The sequence below is a fragment of the Protopterus annectens genome, chromosome 9.part0, assembly GCF_019279795.1.
Source record: "Protopterus annectens isolate FY-2018-M chromosome 9.part0, PAN1.0, whole genome shotgun sequence".
Classification (NCBI taxonomy): Eukaryota; Metazoa; Chordata; order Ceratodontiformes; family Protopteridae; genus Protopterus; species Protopterus annectens.
Window position 1 is genome coordinate 90,770,861 of NC_056743.1, and position 17,887 is coordinate 90,788,747.

Genomic DNA, 17,887 nt, shown 5'->3' on the forward strand with positions numbered 1-17,887 from the left:
AGTTTAGCAGAAGCATTCAGGTGGTAAGTAGGAATAAAAATCAAACCAGAAGTAGACAAAAATCAGACCGCAACTGCTAAAAAAAATTGGAAACAGTTGCACACCTTGTTGCTGGGTGCGATACATTCATGGCGGAGGGTCTGTACACTGAAAGGCGCAGTCATGTGACAAGATTGTTGCATTGAAGATTCTGCAAACAGTACAATATTGAAGTAGCCAAGAAGCATTGGAAACATGAACAACAAAGCATCATGGAGTATGAAGTGTCCATCTCTTGGTTCACCTATTACCAGCAGTGGGGAGGAAAATGCTTTTCTTGTTCTGTATATTTTGGTTGATTTTAGTACTGTATAGATATGAGATTACATAGTGAGAGGGATGTGAAAGTGTTGGAGATGGTTCACAGAAAGGATATAAGGCTGGTGAAGAGGGATGAAAGAAGAGACCTCTGGAAAGTGACTTGGTAAACTTGGTGAAAAGTTCTGTGCAGGAGTCTTTTATGGAAACTAAAAGACTGAGTAGTTATAAAAATTAGTGCGGGATGTGACATGGTTCACAGGGGGGATGCATTGTATAATAGAAATAGGTACTTTTGCTAATCAGGTTAATAAGTAATGTTACAGGTCTGTCATGCACGTAACTGCTGATAAGGAAGGTGAGACTTTCACATGATATAAATGGATGTTCAGTCTAGTGGGATCTTCTTAGATACAGTTTGAGAGATGTAATCTCTATGCTGTCTGGAAATGCGCAAGTGATGCATCTGGTAAAGAGGTACTTTAGAAACTGCTGTCGCCTGAAAAGGGGTTGGAGATCTTCAGAAATGTTGGAGAAGAATAACCTTTGCATGAGTGTTATGTCTACAGTTAATTTAGTTTATCCTGTTGTGGGAATCCACCTCCCACCCCCAAGGCAAGGAAACTTGCTTACCGGTGTGATAAGAAGTGTTTATCTTTAAGAGAAAGTGGTTCTGATCTTAAAACTCTTAATGCGACTTCAACTGAAGTAGAGTACTGTTTCAGTTCTGGATGCCCTGCTTGTTGAAATGTTGTAGCTTAAGGAAAAGCGAGTGTTTGGAATTGGGTTGAAGGTCCTAGAGTAGAAGAGGTTCATAAGGAATGATACACAGGTGCAAATAAGTGAAAAGGGTGGATTAGGAAGATTGTGCTGAGAAGAGGCCACAGCTGCGTTACTGTAGTTAGATTTCTGTTTGAGATAATTTGTGTGTAATGCAGCCCTGTGAAAAACCTTTTATACATGCATATATGGTGGAAGAAAAACTGATGGTCTGTTCAGTCTGCCTAGGCTACCAGATTTCACCTTGTAACTACACTCATTTTGTCGTTCCCCGTTCTCCTGCCGTCTAGTATTTTATAGGACATGGAAGTTATATTTTGTATAACCAAATCTGGTATTCTGCTCTACTTTCAACCACCGTGTCAAAAAGTGTTTTTTTCTTTTCTTAATTACAGTTTAATGCTTCAGTTTGTACAGAATGGTTTCTCTCTTACCCAGTGTACTAGTCTTTGTTCTTTAGTTCAGTTCTACCAACCCAGTCATAGTGCAGTGTTCATTTCTGTAGCCAAGTAAGAATAGTTCAGCTTCTCCTTCTATAAATGCCTTACCATTTCTTTTATTATCTAAATAAACTTCCTATACACTTTGTATTGCATGCTAATCTCTCTTATTTATCTGTGTGGGTGAACTAGTCCATTGACCTTTTACAGTCACAATATTTCCCCTATGTTTAATGTCTTTAATCAGTTGTCATATTTTAAACTGAAACAGCAGACAAGAAAACAAGCCATGACAGTAGTTTCCATGGTTATTGCCATGCAGTAAACTTATGACGTCTTTCCATATCACTGTTGCAGTATTCCTTGCTTAAGGGATCTCCTACCAAGGATAACCCAATGTCCGGCGAGTGACCAAAGCCTTTAGACTTTGTAGACATCATACTTCACATGTATACCCCCTGCACAAGGCTTAGAGTATAAAAGTGACATACAGATGCACACACCTCAGAACTTATTTCCCGCCAGTCCGAGTGCCATCGTTGAACATTGGTCTTGAACTCTCTTCTTTTTTGCTGGGTATCGAGCCATTTTCATGTAAGTGCGTTATTGGGGTTCTTTCTCATCTTTCTCTTTTATTTTAGTGTTGGTTTACATGTCATCCAGAAAGGGAAAATGTCAGTGTGGGTGGCAGATTCCCCATAAGAGGACGTCTCATGACCATACAGTGTTCATTTGCCAAGCATTTGCCTCCAAGTCCCTATGTAGTCGTCTTTCCTCCTTGTCTGTTTACCTAGGAAAAACAGCATTTAAAGTTGTTGATGCAAGGTGTTGTGATGCAGTCTTCCTGTCCCAAGGGTCAGCCACCGGCCAAGAAAAAGATCAAAAAACTCCAGTCTGATTCAGCTGCTGTCCAACCTCCCTTGGACGTCACTGTCAAGGCTGGTGAAAGCCTGGAGAATCAACTACTGTTGCTACGGATTCCTCTGCCATGACCCTGTCAGATGCCAGCATGGATCCGACTTCTTACATGTCCTCGGAGGCTTTTCAAACTTCTGCTCCAGCCATTGAGGGGGAACCTCTGTTGATTTATGTCTGAGGGATTCTAGCTCAGGAAGAGATTCCTACTACGTTGGTAGTGTGCAGTGGTCCGACTCTCCTAGAGTTTTCATGCAGCTGTTCCACAGAAGAAGAAGAAAAAAACAAGCATATTTCCCCTGCTGGTAAACTTCCCAAACATGAGTGGCAAGATTTTACTTGGTGGTTATTCAATAGTTTGAGGGATTTAAAGCATCCTCAAGGAATCTGTTTGCCAAACCCTGGTCCTCTACCTGTTAAGAGACGTAGGGAGCAAGAGCCTTCTGATGAGTATCTGGATTCTGGGGAAGAGTCACTGGCATACTCTTCTCAGATTCCTTCTACTTTGGAATATGGGTCTGAGGAAGAAGATTCAGTCCAGATTCTCCATTACAAGAACTCTCCTTTGGGGGATGCCATTTCATGTATGATGGAATTTTCCAAATGGCTTTGTTCTCAGGTTTCTGATATTCAGGTGAGGTATTATGAACTCCTCCAAATAGTCTTCTAAACCCTTTGCTATTCCTCCATTTCTGGCTGCCCTCCTGGATAACTTTCCAGCAACTTCCATAGTCCCTGATTCTCAGCCTCCAGTTCCCAAGAAACCTGACAGATTTTACAAGGTGCCTGATAATTGCAAATTTCTGTGTAAATGTTCTCATTCGGATCTTCATTCTGATCTTCTGTGGTGCCTGTGTCTTCTGAGAAAACCCTGTAAGCTGTTGCCTTCTGCTAAGTTTCATCCCTCAGACAAGGATAGTAGGACAGTGGAATGAATGGGCAAAAAGTTTTATACTGTTGCCACCCTGGCTTTTAGAGTTATCAATTACCAGACCTCTTATGACTAGGTATGTTTTACCCCTTGTTTCTGACCTCTCTGATTCAGATGGGAGAGTTTGGGCCCTTTCGTTGTCAGTTTCTACCTCTCAGGTGGCTCGCCGTTCCATTAAGTGTAGTTGTGCTGCAGCTGATGCTTTTTCTGCACTTGCTGCATTCACTTGTGTTCTGAGGCATTACTCTTGGCTTCATCTTCAAGCTTTGCCTGATGACACGAAGGCTAAATTATTGAATGCTGCTCTTGATGATAAAAATCTTTTTGGCTCTGCTGCTGAATCTAGTCCCTTCATAAGGGCAAGGCCTTGCAGGAGTTGAAGCATTTTTTTGTTTCTCCTATCCCTAAGTTTCAGAGGAATTATCCTTCCAAATCTGCTTTTGTTTACAGGCAGTCTCACCCTCTTCCCATCTGACAATTTGCTTCCCTTGGCCATGTTCCCTTGTTCCTTCATCTTTCTCTGTCCCTTCCAAATTGGTTAAGGGTCACACAAGAGAGACTGGTTCTATCCATATGCCAGGGGTATTTCATGGTGTGGAAATCTTTTCCTCCCTTTCTCGGGGCTCTCAACCTCCTCAGGAACAGCTTCCTTTCTTTCCAGGGGTGCTTCATGCTCTTTTCACCAAGGGCCCCATTCAAGTTATGCCCCCTGCCCAGGAACGGAAGGGTTTTAATTCCAGAATGTATCTGGTCCCCAGGAAGGAAGCCACCTGAAGACCAGTGCTGGATCTTTCTCAGCTCAACACCTTTCTAAAGGTTCCCCCTTTCTGGATTTTGTCCCATCAATCTTTGTTTCCTCCTGTTCTTCCCCAGGCGTTTATGATTATCTCTGGATCTCAAGGATACCTACCTTCACATCCCCATCCATCCTTTTCAGAAACGTGTTGCATTTTTTTGTTTCTTCCTTGCATTTTCCGTTCTCTGCTTCATCCTTTGGCCTCCCTACTGCTCCAAGGGTATTCAACAAATGCCTTGCTGCTGTCATTCTCACTTGCGGATTGAAAAAGGTTAAGATCTTTTCTTATTTGGATGACCTGCTCATTCAGGCTTTGTCCCCTCCAGTTTACATGTTCCCTGTTGCAAAGCCTTTGTTTAACCATAAGCTTTCAAAAATCAGTCCTGGTTCTTTCTCAGAATCATGTTTTTCTGTGTTGCAAAATCCAGACTATTCCCATGCTGGCATCTCTGCCTTCCCCAAGGTTGTTTCTCTGATTTCTTTTTTTCCAGTCTCTTCTTTCTCTGGCTTCAGTCACAGCCAGGGATTTTTCTCAGGGTCCTTGGGTTTATAGCTTCAATGATTCCTATGCTACCTCAGGCCAGGCTTCATATGAGAAAACCTCGGTTGGTACCTTAAGTTACTGTGGCTTCAACATTGTCATTCCCTGGATCCCCTAGTTCGCTTTCTTCCCTGTCTCAAGCTTGAGCTTTGGTGATGGATTCATCAGTTTTGTCTTAATCCTGGACTTCCCTTCCAGCCTCCAATCCCATGTCAACCGCTCTTTTTGGATGACTTTAAGGGGCAGGTTCACTTCCTTTAGTTCTTTCAAGTTCCAGGGTCTCTGGCCTCTTCATCAGACGTCAGACCACATCAACATCAAGGAAATGACAGCCCTCCTCCTTGCTCTTCAGTCCCTTCATAACCTCCTTCCTTGGCCCATCAAAGTTTTCACAGACGATGCCACAGTGATGTGGTATGTCAGTAAGCAAGGGGGCGTACACTTTCCTACCTTCTTTGTAGGCTTGCTCCTCAGGTCTGTGATCTATTAGCTGTCCAGTCTCAAGTGACTGTTCAAGCTGTCTACATTCCTTCAGAGCAAAATATAGCGGCAGACTCGTTGAGCAGGTCCAGCACACAGGCTCTCAAATGGATGCTTCACAGAGATGTTTCTGGACGTTGCCCATCAGTGGGGTGTTCCTCAGCTAGATCTTTTTGCTACCATTTGAATAGGCAGCTTCCTTCTGTTCCAGAGTCCTAAATCCTCTGGCTTGGACCGTGGATGTCTTATCTTTTCCTTGGAAGGGAATGTTTCTGTATGCCTGCCGTCCCCTTCATTTGCTTCTGGGGGTCCTGCACAAGATCAGGCAAGACTTCCCCAAAATCTTGCTGGTGACTCCCTTTTGGTCCAGACAACATTGGTTCCCCCCCTCCTTTTTTACCTGGCCAGGAGCAATCACCACAGGTTACCTCACCATGTGGACTTTCTCGCACAAGCTATTGGGTCTCTTATTTATCCTCACTTGTCCAGTTTTCAGCTGACACCGTGGGTGATAGGTTTTGATCCCTTTTAGGCTCCTCTTTTCTGAGGACATGCTTCAGGTCCTGCAGGAGGCCAAGAAACTATATTTATCCAAATGGAAGAGATTTTCTGTCTGGTGCCTATCTCATAACCAGGATCCCTTTTCAATGAAGATTCCTTTGGTTCTGTCTTAGTTGTGTGCCTGTCCATGCTGGGTTGGCATATTCTTCAATCAAAGCTCTCCTATTAGCAATTTCTGCTTGTCTAGCCTCTAGGTTTGAGGTCAAATAATTTCTTAATGGTGTTCTTCATATCAGGCCACCCAGGAAGCCTAGTCTACCTTCCTGAGACCTCAGTTGTGTTCTTGAAAAATTGACTTGGGCTTCTTTTTTAAGGCTGCTTCTTCCGCTTCCTTGCAGCATTGTACTTAAGAGAGTATCTGAGCTGCAGGCTCTCATGGCTGTTCTCCCTTTTTTTTAGTTTTTCATAGGGACTAGTGTTCCTCTTTCTCCTCTTCTCTCATCTCCTTAATGAAATTGCTTATCTGTAGCCCTGCCTTCTTCTTTCCCCAATTGTACTTGAACTTCCTTTTTCCTCTCATTTGTTCCTTTTTGCCAGATCTATTTCAGCCTGTAGTTAAGCCCTTCTTAATGCTATGGCTACCTTATTTCTAGCTTCATATTCTTGCCTCCCTGTGTATCCTGTCCACTTCATTTACTTATCTTATAAGCTCTCTGTTTTCAGTTAATGCTTTGCTTGTCTTGCTCTTATTGGAACCATGTTGGTGTTAATTTGGCCTTTTTCCTCAGTCTGGACCTTCTCACATTGCCCTTTAGACTTTCTCAGAGGTTGTTTGCCTGACCTATCGATTTCCATTCTGACATGTTTCCTATTCTCCAGTCCTCTTTAATTCACTCCTGGAGTCTCATTGCCATTGTCTGGTGTATTATTTTTCCTGTCTTGTACCAATTATAGAAGGCAACACAGTGTGACACAATCCACATTGCCAGATGCATCCTCACTTCTAATCCCATACCTACTGTTGTGTAGACTTCAGTAAACTGTGTAGCCCCTCCTAGCATTTTTCTTGTCTGCACACATCCTTTCTAGTCCATAATCTTTTGCATTAAAACCCACAATAATACTTGCCATTTTCCTTATCCCTGCGTAAAATTGTATTATTTGCCCATTCATACTGCCTTCTGCAAGTACCCAGTGGTTTGTTGGTGTTAACCAACTCCCTGCCCACCTTCCATCTTGACTTGTACAATACTACTTTTTTAGTCTGTACTGTCCACCCTCCACATTCTTCTGATTTACATTGCATCCACTGCTACATTGATGTCATCAAATAGTATTTAATCCTTTCTTTATTTACACTGCCACATAATCTTGTTTAGATGTTTTCTAGGAAGGGAGTTGAGAAGAGCTGGGGCAGACAGAATGTTGAGACGGGATTGGAGGAGACGAGCTAAGGCAGCTGGAATGGAAAGACAGGATTGGAGGAAGAGGAGGAGGAGGGGCACATCTGGAGAGGGAGTAGTTGCACCATCTGGTACAAGTGACATGCATTACTTATTTCACTGTCCTTCTCTGTGTGTGCATAACAGTACTCTAGATTTTCTTAACTCAATGTTAGAAGTTATTTTTAAGTAAATGACTAATAGTCTTGAGTGTTAGATTTTCTTTAGCTACTAATCTGTACTTGTTAAGCAATGACAGGTGATTTTTAGAAATGTAACAGATTTTATTTTATTGTATAGATTACTGTTCTGTTTAGAATATATTATGACATCTTTTTTTATTCATTTTCAGGAGATGGAACCCTATTTGCCACTAAGCAGCCAGTTTGCACGGTTTCTTTTGTCTGGGACTACAGTCCTATTTTGGGTGAGCATATTTTTATATATGTTAGTACCAAGAGCCTCTCTTATTTGCACTGTTACAGCTTTTATTGTGTAATTCATGTTTTTCTCATTTTTCTTTTCTTTGATGCCTTTGCCATTTATAGACTAGTGTACCTTTACCTTTAACATTTAAGGGGAAAAACAGTTTGCTTGCCTCAGAAGTTGCAGTAGACTTGGAATTGGTTTTCTAATAAGTCACTCAAGAAGGTCAGTTGTCTTATTGCTTATTAGTACCATTGTGAACCTCTTCCATTATACCCTGTGGTTGCTGTAGTGCATCCAGGGTAATTACACCATAATGCCAGTTTAATTCTGTTCACTTAGCCTGTAAATTCTGATTTCCTAGTACCCTGAAGTACTAGCCATCAAGAATTTGTGGTGAGGTGAGTGGAATTAGCAAGGAGTATGATTGCACTCAGACAATATTACAAGATTGCGGACTATTTTTGTTAGCTGTAGAGATGTCAGTATGGCAGTCCCTAATTGTCTGAAAAGGTAAATTGGCCATCATCTTTTCAGAAGACTCTCTTTCAGGGCTGTTGGGATGCTGAAGGGCAAATAATTTTTTTCCCTAAGAAAATGAACTAGTGTTTAGTATGTGGTAGTTCTCCTTTAATAATGTACATTGTTCTGGGTTTCCTTTTTTTTTGTATCTCATTGTACGATCACTCATTTTTATCTTCACTGAGTTTCCTTAATGCTATTTTAATCTCATTTCCTGGAGCCCTTTATACACTGGGCGTTTTAGTCATTCAAAGAATTGCCTTAGCTTCTTAGATGAATGAATAAAATAAAAAAAGTTGTCTGACTTAGAATATATGTATGTGTTGGCTAGATACACAATTAGTTGTAGCCACCAAGCTCTGCTTTTATATTTTCTGTTGAAACCTAAAAGCACAGGAATTCAGTGTAAAACAATAGTGATAACCTGAACACAACAAACACTCCCAGACGTCCACCAGCATTTTAAGCACTTTCATTTCTCAGACTTTACAGAGACTTAATCTCAGTCAAATACAGCACTTCAGCCATTCAGTATGTACATAGAACTTGACTGTTCATTAAACTGAATTAATGTGAAGTCATTATAGTACAGTTAAGCCATTTACCCACGTAGGTTGGTGGCAACGCATGATGCATCGGAGACCATCCAGGTGCAATTAACCATAGGCAAGACTGCTCTGCAATTTGTAGCATGTTACAGTCCACCCTCTCAAACTCGGGAACCTCACATGGCCTTCCTGAAAACAATGGAGGGGATAAATGTATCTCCAAACACCATCATACTAGGTGACTTCAACTACCCTAATATAGACTGGGAACACTACTCAAGCCCAAAGGTTCCTGGAGTTCATAAACTCAAATGCCATGGAACAACTAGTCACCATCCCCACAAGAGGAGAAAACATACTTGATCTCATCATCATGAACATGAGATCACAATGTTCAACACCGGAAGTATACCCCTCACTGGTGAGATCAGATCATAAACTAATCTCGCTGGAGGTCCTCATCCCGCCCCACCTGAAATAAAAAAGACCACAGTGAAAAACTTCTCAAAAGCCGACTTCACACTTCTAAAAACTAGTGTGGTCTCCTTTAAGGCCCCTGAGCCAGTGGTAAACATTACTCAAACCACTGAATCACTTACAAATGCCTTCTACCAGCACCTACAGGACTGCATGGATCAGGCAATCCCAAACAAAACTAAGACTCTTTGTACCAAAGGCAAGCGTCCAGTCTGGTGGACCCCAGCCATAAACAAGCTCTACAACAAAAGGAGGAAGCTACTACAAGACAGAGCAAAATCCTTGAAAGGTAAGACACCTTTGATCATTATAAGTAAAAAACTAAGAGCTCTCATAAAATCATCCAAGGCAAATTTTGAGAGAAAAATCGCCAAGGACTCAAAAGACAATCATAAGGCCTTCTTTAGCTGTTAGAAACCTAGGAGGAAACTCCCAGATATGCTCAGAATTAGTTCAAAATGATGTGAAGATTACTGAACCTACACACATTGCCAACATACTGGCTGACAGGTTCAGTGCAAACTTCTCCCCCCCCTCCCCCCCAAAAGGAGAGATATCTATACCAGAGGATTGTAGCCCCCAAACATCTCCAACGCCCAGGTGAGAACTGCTCTCTCCAAAGCAAAAACACAGCATCCATGGGACCGGATGGTGTCCCCGGCTGTGTGCTCCACGAACTCAATGAGGAATTAAACCCACAGTTAGGACAGCTGTTTAATCTTAGCCTCACCTCAGGATACGTACCCAAGGAGTGGCGCATGACTGTGGTCCCACTTCACAAGGGCGGTGCCTCCACCGACCCTGGAAATTACCGTCCCATTAGCTTGACAAGCCTTATCTGCAAAGCCATGGAGAGGATCATAATGGAACTCATAAATAAAGACATAGGGAACTTGCAGACTTTGGATCCAACCCAGTTTGGCTTTGTCAAAGGCAGATCATGCCTTTTAAACTTGGTTGACTTTTTCGAGACAGTCACCAAGGCCATTGATGAGGGAAAGGCAAGTCCATACAGCCTACCTTGACCTGGCAAAGGCCTTCGACACAATACCCCACTCAGGTATCATCGAAAAACATATCAGCTTGAATGTAAACCCATACATCACAAGATGGGTTGCAAACTGGCTAAGTGACAGAACCCACAGGGTCAGAGTTGCTGGAGCCATGTCAGACTCAAAGCCTGTCACAAGTGGTGTCCCACAGGGCTCAGTCCTGGGTCCACTCTTGTTCGGCATCTACTTTTCTGAAGTACAAGCAAACACAGGAGGGTTATGGCTGACAAAGTTTGCAGATGACTGCAAACTGGGCGCCATAGTCGAAAACACATCTGACACAGATATCCTTCAGAAGGGCCTCACATAAACGGATAACTGGTGCCAGAGCCATGGCCTAAAGTTAAATGCCAAGAAATGCATAGTCATACCTTTCGGGAAAAACAAGGTTACCCCTAGCTACCATATAGGTGGCAATCCACTGAGCAAAGAAGAAGTCATCAGGGATCTGGGGACCCAGGTTGACAGTAGCCTTTCGTTTGACACTCATGTTGCTAAAGTGGTTAGGAAAACCTTCTACATTGCCCACCTGATCATGAAGGGATTCACATCTAGATCAAGGGAGGTCATCGTCCCCCTGTACTCATCACTCATTAGACCTATGATTGAGTACAATGCCCCATTCGAATGTATCTGACCCGACACCTGCAGCAGCTGGAAAGGCCCCAAAAGTTCCTCACCAAAAGGATAAAGGGTCTCAAAAATATGTCTTATGCTGCCCGACTGAAAGAACTCCAGCTCTATTCAGTCTCATACCGCTTGCTCAGAGGTGACCTGTACCTGACATATAAGGCCATGTCAAACCCTGATTTGATGAATATGCTTCACCTCAAAAAATCTAGATCCCTCAGAACCACAAGGGCTGGAGACTTAAACCTTGACACGGTTATTAATAGAACGTGCTGGAGGGACAGATTCATCACCCAGAGACTCCCTATGCTGTGGAACAAAATCCCGGTACATGTGAGGCAGAGCACCTCGCTGGCCTTGTTCAAGAGGAATCTTGACCAATGGATGGGGGATCGCAGATATACCCCAGGGATTACTTCAGTGTCACTGCTTGACAGAGGCACAGCAAAATAATAGGCATAGTTTTATTCAAACTAAAGGGGTGGCGAAAGCCAAATAACTATGGGCTAGGCTTATAAATGCCCTTGGGCAGATAGCCTAGTATGAACCTATGAACCTATACTAAATTAGTTTGTGCATAAATAAATTACTATTTGAATACTTTTGGAGCAAAAATGAATTTTGCACTTTTAAATACTTTTGGAAAAGTCTTTATTTACACACTGTTTATTAAAATAGTGGGTAAATGGCTTAATTGCAGATTATTAACATCACATCAATTCTGTTGGCTGTTTTATTCCCTGGGTTTGGTGGGGCATTGCAATTTGACAGTCCATCACTTAATAAAAGGCAATTTTCCTTGGAATTATTGCTTTTACTGGGTTTAATGGGGTTATGGAGTTGTTCTTGCTTTGAAGGAGACAACTTTATGGTCGGACCTTACCAGGGAGGATGAGACATGGGAGGTTGGGGTGGGCAGTATTCTCCCATATTTTTAAGCCCAAGGTCCAGTATGTTGGAGCATCATGTTCACTATTTTGTCAAGGGCGTTTCTATTTACGAAGTCCAGGAATCTCTGCCTGTAGATTTGAGGCTTTACAGGATTCTTTGTCTATAACAGAATAGTCTCCCATGGGTTGGCTGTTAGGTTGGATGTTAAGTGTCTACAATTGGTCCATTTATACATTGCAAGATTCTTGGGACATGGAGGGTGACCTATAGCTGGCTAGGATGTGGTACAGGATTTTGTCTGTGGTGATCTGCGCATGGAGGAACTGTGTGTCATCCTATTTGACCACTGTAGAGGTATGATTGTTATTGATGTCTGTTGAGACCCCTCCTCCTTTAGCCCTTGACTGCAGCCAGTGGTCTAAAAGTGTGAAAGGCACGGAAACCTTGCATTTCCGGGGTACTGTCTGCCGCTTTACACCATGTCTGTGTAACTGCACAGATGTCTATATCCTGAAGTATGAGGGGGTCTTGGAGGGAGTGTAGTTTTTTCTTTAGGCTACTGACATTGAGCAGTAACACCTTGATGTTCAGTTGAGTTAATTGTGATGTGTTGGAAGGTTTGTCTGTCGTTGCCCAAAAAGGCACTGTGGTGGGGGATAAAACTTTAGCCAGCATTTGAAAGCCTAGAGAGGAAGAGGTGCAGGCCATCCTTGGCAAAGCAATGTGGTCTGTTAACCATGTTCTCCCAAACTGATAAATATTGGATTCCCTTAGAATGATACCAGAAATCAATAATTTTTTGCTCATATTGTGGCATCATCATTGGTGATAATATGGCTCAATGCTAGGGTTATAGCACCCAGAGACACAGTCTGAAAGCTCCATAAATTCTGTCTTCGTGTAGTCCAGGGGGGTGCATCTCAAGTCATTTGCACCTACATGGACTACAATGGAATCATACTGATACCTGTGGCTTAGTCACTCGAGTATGTGTTTAATTTAGTGGATTCTGGCTCCAGATAAGCAGCTAACCAGTATCTTCTCCTTGTTCAGCCTGGTTAGAGGAGCATCAATATATTATGGGAAGTGAAAACATGGTAGTAGCTTCCCAGTAGCCTTAATACTTTAATAGAACAGTGAATAATTTATTGTTATTTAAAGGTAACCAGTATGCTTTTTCTTAGAGATAAAAGTTAAGTTTTCTGAAAACATGCAAGCTGTTTTTCACTTCTGGTAGGGGAACAAAGATAAGAAAAGAACAGGAATCAATTGGTGTAAGTGGGAACACAGGCTGTGACTTGCAATTTAGAGTGGGCAGCATTCATTTTAGATTAAGCTGTGCCTGTGGGTACAGCTGTTGAGTTGGGACAATTGTTCCTATCTGGAGGGTTAAACTTCATTTGCTAAAAATGTACATAGTTTTGTGTGTGTGTCCAGGGTTAATAGGAGATGTGTTTGTTTTGAGCACGTATTTATTTTTTTGTTGGAGAATTTTCATTAAAGGAAAATATACATTGAGAAATGTGACATAGGCTGAAATGGAGAACAAAATGTGTGAAAGATCAGTCTACCAGACATTAGTTTATGCATGTAAGACAAAAGTTGGAAATGCGCACTCAAAAAAAACTTTGTGTAAGTGGGGTGGGGGCAGTAGTTTATCATAATGGCTACTGTATCCATAGTATCTTGGAATGTAAATGGCCTTACAGGCATAGATAAAAAGTAAATAATATTGAATTATATGAAGTCATGCAGGGTGCAAATAGCAATGCTGCAAGAGACACATTTGGAAAAAATGAGCATGTGAATTTGACAGCGACAGTTTCAGGGTGGATATTCAGCAGATTATAAAGGACAAAGGAAAAGTGGAGTAATAATAATTGCTAGATGGACTCCAATAATGATAGAAGAGGAAAAAAGACAATAATTGTAGATTTGTAGTAGTAAGGGACTGTTGGCAAGTGAGGAGGATTATGCCAGCATGCATTTATATTACAAATATAATTTATGTTAAGGAACCTAAGAAAATTTGGGAAGAAATGATCAGTTTTTCAGCAGGGAATATTCCTTGTAGGTCTGGATGGGAACTTGATTTGGAGTACTGTAGATGTATTGGGGGACCTAAAAGAGAGAGTGTAACGAGACGGTAGATTTCTGCAGAAATATATGCAAGGTTTCTGCAGAAATGTGTGAAAATATTTGATATAGAAAATGTGAATTCAGTGTTAGGAGCGTGGGACAGAATTTACATATTATTCCCTGAGGTACAATAACTGGGCTAGATTGGATAGAATTTTTATTTCACAAGAATATGTGCATTTAATTGAAAGGTTTGACACACATCCATTAACTATTTCAGATCATGCACATGTTAAACCTAAGACAAAAAGGCAGGGTAATGAAATCAAAATGAGACTGACGCTTTGCCACCTGCCTGTAAAAAGAGACAAATTTAAGGAATTGGGTAGTAGTTTGAGACTGTTAGGGAAAATAGAATATTATTCAGAAGGAATAGCTGGTGAGTGGTATAAAATCAAAATTGAGTTTTAAAAATGGCTTAGAAATAAGAGAAATAGAGATGATTAAAAAGTAGTAGGAATTATTTAGAGTGGCTGGCAAGGGTTTAAGTATTGCAGAATAAGGGGAATGTAACAGAAAGAGGAGCAACTGCGGAGTGCCAGAGAGAAAATGAGGTAGTATTTGGATAATGTGCATGAGTTTAGAAAGGTGCTGTTAAACTATTATTTTGATAACTCCAGACTACAAAAACTTTTAGCGTAGCAACTTGGGCAACAGAAAGTAAACCGTGATGTACAAGTCTCCAGGAAGAGACGGTATTCCTGTCAACATTTGGAATTTAGTTGGGAATAAAGTGATAAAGATCCAAAAGATTTTATTTAATAGTATTTTAAAAGGAGGGGAAACACCGGTGTCTTGAAAAAAAAAGCAGTGGTGGCTGTATTACCCAATAAAAGTAAAGGACGTCTCCAACTCTGCCTCATATAGCCCCATTTCAGATTAAACCATGATTATGAAGTGTTTGTCTATATTAGCTAAAAGAATAGCACGTGTGTTGCCAAAATTGGTGGGTATGGATCTGTGTGTTTTTTGGAGGGGAGACAAACATTTGACATAATTAACAGAAAAATGATGATCCAGAGGGAAGCAGAATGTGTGAAAATACTGTTGTTGATGGTGGGTCTTGATACAGGAAAAGCATTTGACAGGGTAAGGTGGGATTTTGAGTAGGGAAATGGAAGCATTTGCATTCCCTGATACAGTAATAAGGTTAATTAGGAGGATATACGAAGGATCGGAGGCAAGAAATGAAGTAGGAGGGTTCCTCTCTGTTAAGTTATGTTTGAGTAGTGGAAACCAACAGGAATAACTTCTTTCTCATTTATTTGCTTTATATTTTGAGCCACTGACAAAGAAAATAATGGACTCAAAAATGCAAGTATATAATTGATATGGTTATGAAGAGTTGGCATTATTTGCAGATGATATTTTGTACTTGATAAATCCAGAAAAGGATATTTCTGGGTCATGGAACATTTTGGAACAGTGTTTTTTAAACCCCTTTAGCATAGTCTGCAATACATTTATATAAAATAATACAAACAATGTTAAGATGGTCACAGTTACAAACATTATACAATTATCATCAGTTCAGCATTACATAAATTGATCGATTCCTGCCGTCCCTTAAATGTCATTCTTCCTCCAAAATATTAGTCTGCATATATTGTTCCAACATTTTCCATGTTTTCTATGTAATTTGCTCCTACCCTTTTCTAAAGATCTCATTTCCATTTGTTTCATCTTTGTTACAGCATTCACTGCTCCAAATACAGTTTGTTTAGACTTTGATTTTGATTTTCTGGTTATTGCTTTTTTGGCAGCCACCAAAATTAAAACGCAAGGCCTTAATATATGTGGGCAATTCAGATACTGTATCCAAACTCATAAATAAATAATTTCCTTAGTTACATCAATTTGCTCACCCGATGTTTCTGACAGAATACTCTGTAGGGAAGTTTTAGTCTGCCAGCTCATTACACTCCCAAAACAGGTTTCAAGTCACCTCTTTCTTCCCCATCACATTTCCAACATTTGCCTGAGGTATGAAGATACCTATACAAACAAAAATCATAAGTCTTCTAGACTTCGTTGCATATTTGGGAGCCATACATTTGTCTTCCCATTGCTTTTTTGTGAATTACGTATCCACTGTCTCTTCCCAGTCTTCTAAACTCCTCTGTTTGATTCCTATAGTTATTGTGCAGTGTTTAATGTGCTCTTTTAATTATCCTTGTTTTAACATTAGCTTCTGTGGTAGATTCAACTAAAAACTCTATCAGAGCAGGACTTTCACTTAGGCTTCTCCTACCCCCTTTTTCTTTGCCTATACTCTGATATCAATCCCTGATACAGAAGGCAGTTTCTAGCCTGCAGTCCAAATATCTTCTTGGCCTCTTCCCACCCTCTTACCTTTCCCTGATTAGTTATTTGCTCCCAATACCTTGATTTCTTTGCCAGTTTTCTCCAGTATATTTCAGCCCCCTATTTCCTATTCTCTGTACCCCTAATTGCAGTGATCCCTGTCTGCAAAATCTCCTTTCTCAATTTCTCCATTCTCTTCTTGGCTTAGTTCTTAGAAAACTTTCTGCTACTTTATAAATATTATGTTACGTATCGCTGTTATTCTCCTTAATATCCCGAAAAGACTTGAAACTGTCTCAGAATGTTGCACAACACTGAGATGTCCTTTTTCTGGTTTTGTCAGGTACAAAATGTCATCAACTGCAAATAAAGCCAACTTTTCTTGATTAGCATGCCAGTTGACATCCTTGAATTTTTGGGTCCCTTATTTTCTTTCCAATGGCGATAAATGCAACGCAAATAATAAAGGGGGAAGAGGACACTACTGCCTGGTTCCTCTTTTCAGATGCAACTTGGAGAGAACCCTTCCCATTTTGAGGCAGTTTTAAGTCTTTTCAGGATATACAAATAAAGATAAAAGCTATAGCCATAAATTATGTAACCATACGTGATTTGCTTCAAGAATACCCCACATTTATGGTGACATAGGATGAAGTTTTTAGGAAAATGGATTAAAAAGCTTATGTTATGGCAGGAAATGATATATGGGGTAAAGATTAAATGAAAGATGCTCCAAAAACCTGAGAAACTGGAAGCTCTTCTTTATGGATATGGACATTAAAGCACAAGCATTACAAATATTTTTAGTCCCTTTAGATTTATGTAGCGGTTAGGCATGTTTTCAACCAGTGGAAAAGCTGTGGACAGTAATTAAAAAGATTAAGTAATTTATCTGGGAGGGAAATGGGGCAAGAGTTAAGTGGGACAAAGTTGATCCTTCCAATAGAACAAGATGGTTTAGGATTACCTGATTTGAAGGGTGATTTTAGAGCTGCACTGCTAAAGCTCATCTACATAACGGAAGCATAAGGTTATAATTCAAAATGAAATCTGATGTTGATGAAGTAGGGGGGGGGTAGTTCAAGAAATAAGGAAAGAATGAAATTTTTGATGTAGATCCTTAAGGAAAATAATCACCATATTGAATATTATATTAATAAAGTTGCAGAAAGTATTCCAAGAACAAAGCCAACATATTCATGGAAAAGGGAGATTTTGCAAATAGTGATGACTGCAAGTAGGGGTACAGAAGTAGGCAAGAGGAGGCTGAAATGTATTGTAGAAAACTGGAAAAGAAACCAAGGTATTGGGAACAAATAACTCGAGAAGGAAATGTAATAGAGTAGGATGAGGCCTGAAAGTAATTTTGACTGCAGGTAAGAGACCGCCTTCCTTCTCTGGGATTGATACGAGTATAGACGAAGAGAAAATGATTGAGGAGTCATAAGTGAACAACCTGCTCTAGTAAAGTTTTTAGTTGAATCTAGAACAGAACCTGCTAAAGTAAAAAGTGGATAGTTAATAGGGCATATAAAATATTGGATGATAACTATAAGACTCAATCAGAGGAGGTTAGAAATACTGGGAAGAGACACTGAAAAAGCAAATTGTAATGGTGCAATGGGAGGACATATGTATGGCTCGCAAGTAAAGTCCACAAGGTTTAGGATTTTTGCTTGAAAGTGTTTGCTTGGGTATTTTTATACCCAAGCAGGCTTAAAGGGTCCCCGGGTAGATAGCAAATGTTGGGGGTGTAATGGGGAATGAAGAGGTAA

General features: G+C 40.7%; 1 protein-coding gene across 4 annotated transcripts in view; it reads left to right on the top strand.

Annotated features, from left to right (window-relative positions):
- ANO5 (anoctamin 5) overlaps nucleotides 1–17,887 on the top strand; it is a 1,890,652-nt gene that overhangs the window by 1,577,906 nt on the left and 294,859 nt on the right. For all 4 annotated transcript variants that reach the window (XM_044082599.1, XM_044082600.1, XM_044082601.1 and 1 more), the window contains one exon: nucleotides 7,476–7,550. In XM_044082599.1, coding sequence (XP_043938534.1) covers nucleotides 7,476–7,550 — 75 coding nt within the window. The remainder of the gene's footprint in view (nucleotides 1–7,475; nucleotides 7,551–17,887) is intronic.